The 7,500-nt window shown below is 37.6% G+C and overlaps 1 protein-coding gene across 1 annotated transcript in view; it reads right to left on the reverse strand.

The window, feature by feature from the left end:
• Nucleotides 1-139: 139 nt before the first annotated feature.
• Nucleotides 140-7,500, reverse strand: part of LOC138037647 (uncharacterized) — an 8,177-nt gene continuing 816 nt past the window's right edge. Inside the window, exons 2-8 of the mRNA XM_068883549.1 lie at nt 7,054-7,500; nt 5,960-6,249; nt 4,369-4,845; nt 4,056-4,280; nt 3,622-3,853; nt 2,852-2,904; nt 140-1,114 (exon numbers count right to left, since the gene is read on the reverse strand). The exon at nt 7,054-7,500 is cut by the window's right edge and continues 441 nt beyond it. Of these exons, the coding sequence (XP_068739650.1) occupies nt 140-1,114; nt 2,852-2,904; nt 3,622-3,853; nt 4,056-4,280; nt 4,369-4,845; nt 5,960-6,249; nt 7,054-7,500 (2,699 nt within the window). The remainder of the gene's footprint in view (nt 1,115-2,851; nt 2,905-3,621; nt 3,854-4,055; nt 4,281-4,368; nt 4,846-5,959; nt 6,250-7,053) is intronic.

The raw sequence follows: 7,500 nt of genomic DNA on the forward strand, positions 1-7,500 counted from the left end.
AATGAGATTTTATGACAAGAATTGTTATCTACTAACAAAATGAAATGCTTGGAGGAGAAATCAATTTACTTCAACTTCAGCCACACAACAGTTTTTAACTGTACTGAATGTACTTTTTTTCTGAAATGACAGAAGCACATTATCTGTTGTACTCCACCCAAGTGATTTGGGCATACTGTATCGAGGTGCTGTAAAACTTCTGGTATGTCTTGGCTAGCCACAATATTAACTCGTTTTCTTTGGATGGTAGGGAATGGGAAAGTATACACCCATACTGTAAATGCCTGTGGCTATCAAAAATTGCACATGCCCCATTTTCCCAAACTAAAATTACTACTGTCCTCCCAACAGACACAAAGATGCCAACTGATTTCTGTTTCATGCTTGCCCGTTCCCTGACATTTGAAATGACATCCTGGAAGTTATTACCAGTAATAAAAAAATCTTTGGGATCCTCATAAGAAAGGAGGTGTAGATCATCTCCAACAGAGCTGAATGCATCTTCTACATCAAGCCCACCAACTCCTGCAGCAGAAAAGCATTCATCAAAGATTTTATTGCCCCTAGAAATACTTGAAACCACATGACCAAACCACCCCTCTTCAAGAACTTTATTTGGTTCACCAATCAACCCAGAGGAGAACTTAAAACCCATTACAAGGGCTATTAGGGTGCATGCAGAGCTACCTTGCCTACCCTGAAAAGTGCTTTGAGAAATTTGGGAGGGAAAAATAAATTCTTTAACACCCTGATAACCATAAGGAACAAAATGTGCCATGATTTCAATGTAAGGCTGTTGATAAACAGTGTTCAATGTGGACACATTTGTAGGGCCAGATATAAGGACCTCTTGGTCCCTGTAGCCCTTCTGATCATGACTTGTGGCTCTAGCAGTGACCTTCAGCTCCTGTCTCAACTGAACCCTTCCAAGAGATGACCCATAATTCCCTGCACTTAGAGAACCATGGGCATGGAACTTGAGTGTGCCAAACAGGGATTCAAGGCGACTTATTGAGAGCCGCAATGGAGACAAAGAGTATCCAGGAAAATTATCAAAGAAGTATGACGAGAACTGTTTAAATCCAAAGACCATGACTCTTTGAAGGTCAAATGTCTAGAGGGAGAGAAAAGGCAAGCTAAATAAGAAATGCCATTTATTTAAAGGAGCAGTGTCACAAGGATTTTGCTGTTTTAGGTCAATTCTGTGCTTATAAAATCATTACTTTGGGTCTTTAATCATTAAACAAAATGCTTCTGTAAAGCTACAACGAATACATCAACGGAATTTTATCAGAGAGGGCTAACCATAATAAATTTCTTGAGGATTTTTGGAACATGCAGCATCAAAACCTGAAAAAATTGGCAATTTTTTTCAAGTTTCAATCTATTTCAATCCATGCCATCCATAGCGACAGGCGACAAGAAACAGTTTCAGTACATTCAAATAGCCTTTAATAACAAAACTAGATCATTCATTAGTTTTGAAATTCAATCAATGCGAAGACACCTGGCTTTTTGTAAAGTTGCCAAGTAGCGTGACAATGCCCCTTAAAGGGCTTAGTAAACAACTAATCCTAACTCACATTCAAATATATGAATTTCAATAATAATAATTATAATGATAATGTACTATAACTTTTATTTATATTTATAACATAGATAGGACCCTGCGCGCGCTCTCTGATTGGTCAAAAACCTATGTTTTATCAGAGTATAAAACATCGAAAAAGCGTGTTTTATCGTTTTGCGCGCGTAAAATCTATATCATAAAGCAAATGAAGAAGCCTAAGCCGTGTATTACACTGTGATAAAACACTCCAGTCATTTGAGAACACTCGAGAAATGTAGAAAACACTCGCCTGCGGCTCGTGCTTTCCACATTTCCCTCGTGTTCTCAAATGCCTGTCGTGTTTTATCACAGTGTAATACACGGCTTAGGCTTCTTTATTTGTTAAATAATTCATCAAATCTTTTCACTCGCACGCAATTGGTTTAAACACGTCACTTGACCGAATATCACCCAGCTAAAACTGGGGGATATCCGAGAATATCCCCCAATTGTCAAAACAACTCGCGTTGCGAAAAATATTTGAAGGATAATAAACATGAAAGCCTCCATTTGGGGTGAAAATATTCTCGGGTATTTGTCCTTGGACATTATCCGTTCCTCGAAGCTCATAGTTTTCCTCAAGCTGTGCTCTCCGAAAGCTGTTCGCTTCTCGGAGCAGATAATGTCCGCGGACAAATATCCTAGAATATTTTCGCCCCAAATGGAGGCTACTGTTTATATATACTATTGCCCCATCAAAGGGAACACTTGTCTTCCCTCCAAGGACCAGGAGGGATGTAGTTTGATCTTTTAAATGCACATTTAAAAAATAGTAAACAAGATAATGTTAAAGTGCCTATAACCCCAAAATATTTTTTTCGCTTAAATAAATCTTTGCACCTGTTCGAAACAAACTGCACCTTTTAACTTTTTTATAGGCTGTAAAAGTTACGAAATCTAGCCATCATCTGTTGCATGACCGAGCTAGTAAGGGGTATGGGTCTATTCCTGGGTTGACGTCACAGACTGATTTACATCGTATTAAGTCTTTGTAAACATGCATGCAAATAAGTTTGTGACATCAACCCAGGAATAGACCCATACCCCTTACTTGCTCGGTCGTGTTACAGATGATGGTCAGATTTCGTAACTTTTACAGCCTGTAAAAAGTCAAGATTAGGGCTAAAAAGGTGCAAAAAGGCGCAATGCTTTTCAAACAGGTGCAAAGAGTTATTTAAGCGAAAAAAATATTTTGGGGTTATAGGCACTTTAATAAACAAGTTAATCTTTATTCAGCAATACCTGCCATGCTAAAAACTTTGCTGCACGTGCTCGTTTGGAGTTGTCAACATACTCTGCAAAGATTAAAAGGAAAACTTAGATGTAACCCAGTTTGTCACCCCAAAAAGTTAGGCGTGAGGAATCAGATCAAGGGGAAAATTATTGTAAATATACATACACTGTAAAAGTAATTATTATATACCACACAGGTGAATAGTACTTTTCAAGCATGCTGATTGGCTAGCTTGGAGGTGATTAACCAAGTACTATTCACCTCTGAGCAGCCGAAGAAAAACAAAATGGCTTTTGTTGGTAAATTATCGCAAATAAAGTTACTCTTTGGGCTGCTAGTTATTCAGCTTGTGTGGTATATACACCTCAGTGTCAGTGAAAGTGGTGGATATTTATCTCCACTTCAGCGAATAATTGTTAATTATAAGAATGTCTATCATTTTAATTACAACTGTATTTTGGTGTTGTGTTTATTATGGCCTGGTTTACTGGTTAACTAGCATACAGTTGTTGGTAATCCAATGAAAGTGTAACTTTCAAGTGGCCAAATAAAAAAGGAGCTCTAATGAAAAAAGGTGAATGTAATTGAAGTTGATTCCAAAATGTTGAATGTTAAACATTTGAATCACTTCCTCATCAAACAGACTAGCTTTCATTTTCAACCATAATGACAGCCAGGTGAAGTGACCCATTGTTTGACTTTTAATCTTTTGATTGCTTTTTTAATGGACAAATGACTTAATACAGTTTGTTGAATAAAGTTTTTGATGTAAGCATACCTGTGTTGTTGTGCTCCTCTGCCCATTCTTCGAAATATCTCCATCCCTGTTGTATGTTTTTGAATACAGCTGACTCATTGGATCTTATAAACACATGGCTAAGGATTCCCTTTTCAAAAATGTGGTGGCATGCTTGTAGGTACCTTGCTGTTTCTTTCACAACATCAGTTTTCTCTGGGCCTTCACTACTCAAATTTGCATATTCTTCCAAGGCTGCAATCATATAACGTTGCTGTAGAATGTAAAAGTAGACAAAACCACTTATCACTGTTCCATTCATAAAAATGGAAGCTTCATCTCAATTGTAAATATTTGAACCTTATTTATTGCCAGGATCTGTATATATGACATAAATTATCATTCTTTAGTCAATTTCAAGCTAAGGAATAGAACCATAAAGTTCTATAAATTTAACATAATTTTCCCTCTCTTACCTGCATTATCTTTGCAGGCATAACATTTAGTCTTGTCCAGCAGTCACGTTGCACATAGCTATACCTCAGACCAGGGACACGCCTACCCAGACCTTTTGCAGATCTCTCTTGATCCCTGTAATATTGATCAATTATTGGCTGCCAGCCAAAAGTAGTGCCTCCCTTCTCGAAAGCTTTTTTCCCCTTGTTCCTTGAACTGTACAAAGCTGCAATGATGTTCTTCAACTGGACAATATAAGAAACAATAACACCCAGGTGTTACAAATTGTACACATGAGAATAATTAAATACTTGAATTATTATAATACCTTACCTGGTGAGCAGGGCATATCATGACAAAGCAGGTTTTGTCTGATCTGGTGCTGAATGGATTGATGAAACTGGCCTTGAACTGGTATCGTTCAGCACCACTGTCTTCTACTGGGAGCTGCTCATTTGCATAGCCACAAAGCCTCTTAAAAAGGGCTAAGTTACAGGAAGCTCCATCACCAACCAATAGAATGACATGGAACCGGTACTTTTCAAGGGTACTGATCACCTTGAAGACGATGTCATGTAGAAACTTTCCATCCAGGGGTACCTCAAGGAGTAAGTAAGGCCCAGCAAACTCAAACCCAGATGTCATATCCCGCCAGTAGGTCTGAAGAACGTAACTTGCCCTTTGACCAGCTCCATTTTCTGAGATGAACAGGGACTCATAAACATCATGAAGACATGACCAGTCATTTTCATTCATTGCATAGCCAATGGCAACACCATCTGTGCAACGGATCTGAATCTTACTCTGCACCTGTTAATTACAACTTACAATTATTTCAAAAGCATTTCATGGTCAGAAATTCCAGTTAAAATATTTTTTATATTATGCAAATGAGGAAAGTGATGACATCATCGGTGGTTTCACTAAAATAGTACAACACTCAATCAAGAATACCTCCATAAATATTAAAAAAAATGTAAATCACAAAAGAAACAAAATCCACTGTGCCATTGCTATGACAACAGTTATGCTGCTGTTCCTGTTTCAATTAAGACTAAAATTTCCAGATCATCTTAAAGAAGGATAATTCACTGCCAATAATCTTACTGGGGAGAGGTAAGAAAAAATGCATGTAAACCATGTGTGAATCTCTGAGAAAGACCCTCTGTCCCAGTTTAAAAAGTTGGAAATGGAGATATTTGTTTTCCCCAGACAGAGACTGGATCCAAGAGCACTGCCATGGCAACAACATAGCAGGTGTCATTCTGTTTTGCTTGTGATGTGCATTTCTATTGATAAGTTTGAAGATCACTGCTCCAATATTTCTAGAGATATTCTTGATTCAGTATTTTGTTGTTCAAGTGGAGCTATTTATGACATGATCACTTTCCTCATTGGCATGATTAATACAAAAACATGAATATCTCTAAAATGAAAAAAGATATTCCAAATTATAAGGGAAATTCCATTCTTCTTTACTTTGAAAATCATTTCAAATAAGCAGCAATTATTTTGTACTGCATGGGCACTTTAAAGGCTTCACCAATCCAATAACAGTTTTGAGTTACTGAATGGATCTGAAAGTAACAGTTTAATTTACACTAACAACAACATAAAATTGTATATGCAATAACAAAAGGGGTCAGACGAAACTGCATATTGAGCTAGGTTTTTTAACTTTGTCAAATTTAACTCAGTTCATACTCCATGTTTCAACAATACAGCAAAAAAACGCTTAAAATTTAAATAGGTTATATTACTTCATGATCTGCAATGAGCCCTATAATGATTCAAATAACATCATTGATGATTGCCATGTATATGCATGTAGATGTACCAAACATTAAGGAAGATATAGTAAAACTTAAATACAGATACACCAATATGGCTGTTATGATAAGCAAAGGGAATACCCTCTATTCACCTTTGTCTCATCAAACAAGAGTTCTCCAACTCCCAGTGGCTCTGGTCTTCCACTAAGGACTGCAGTGGTTTTAAATTGATTAAACAAAGTGAGTTGCTCGATGATTCTTTCTTCATGGATACCTTCCTCTACTGTTCTCTTTGCCATTACCCTCTCCAAGGATCTCCTGCATGGAAGCTGGAAAATGTCCAGCTTCTTGAGGTCATCAAACAGGACCGGGCAGCGTGCATAAATAGCAAGAGCCACTCGCCAAGTTGCCTGAGTCCAACGATTAGATCGATGTCCATATCCTTTAATAGAACGTGTATAGAACAGTTTTAAGCTGAGTGTCGTAAAACCAAAATCAAACCAGTTTACTTACCAAATTAGACTTCTCAGCTAACCTCAAATTGTGGTATAACCAAAACCAAAGCAATTGCCTGATTACTAAATCAACACATCTAAATATCTGGGTAATACAGGATTTCAAAATTTAATGCAAGAATAGTTTGTAACAGAATCCCTTGTGATCATGAGATGGATTGGGCCTAGAAGAAAAAGCATTGTACATACATGTCTGTAGAGTAACTAAAAGCATTTCTTATTGATAAAATTATTAGTGTTCTTGAACACCTGAGAGGACTTCCATATAAAACGGAGAGGGAAGTATGTAAGAAATTGTGACTAAACCCTTGAAGGGGACCAGTGGCCTGGCCCAAGCTATTTAACCCTCTTGAAAGATACAACACATTTAAAAAGTACAGAAATTATTTATATTTTCTCCTCTTTTCCTCTGACATTCGCCCGAACACCCTAAGTGAGAAATACAAAGCCCTATGCAGGGGAAGAGAGGAGGGGGGCGAGGGTGGTGGTCTGGAACAGTGAAGTTTATAAAACACACCAGGGATGATCAGATATATTTGTGCCAAAGTGTGAACTTTTCTCTTCCCGTATCCTTCACACAGCCCCTTAAGTTATTTGGTTACTGATTATCACGCAAAATTACTGATAATTCCTCTTACTTAATTTCTTATCATCTTCTGACCAATTTACAATTTTGCATTTCGGAGTATCCTGAAGCATGTAGATCAAATTACACACCTTCTAAAACTTACCGTTTTTTGCCTGATCTTTTCGGAAATTCACTTTGTCCGAATCCCATATCTCACGCAAGACTTGCCCTGCACCGGGTCGTAAACTATCAGCTTCTGCCACACATTTTTCAAATTCCTTTCTTCCCATGGGTGTAGATTCAACTCGCTCCATCAATTTGTCCAAGTCAGAGCTATGTGTATCAGACATTAAAACAGAGAACTTCTTTCTGTACCGTTTGACCTGCTTTGTCATGTTTTTCCTTGATTGCCGCATATTTTTCAATCGCTTACTTTGGCTCTTTGGACTGAGGCAAGAGAAGCGAACTTTGGATGACACAGATTGTCTGCTCCTTACGTCTTCTTCAGTCAGAGACTTCTTTTGGTTTAAGCGTTCTGACAGTTTTTGTTCTGTTTTGTAGCAACATCGACACTTTCTTCCACTCTCACATTGGGCATTTTTTATCAATC

This window comes from Montipora capricornis, chromosome 2 (assembly GCF_036669925.1).
Source record: "Montipora capricornis isolate CH-2021 chromosome 2, ASM3666992v2, whole genome shotgun sequence".
NCBI lineage: Eukaryota > Metazoa > Cnidaria > Anthozoa > Scleractinia > Acroporidae > Montipora > Montipora capricornis.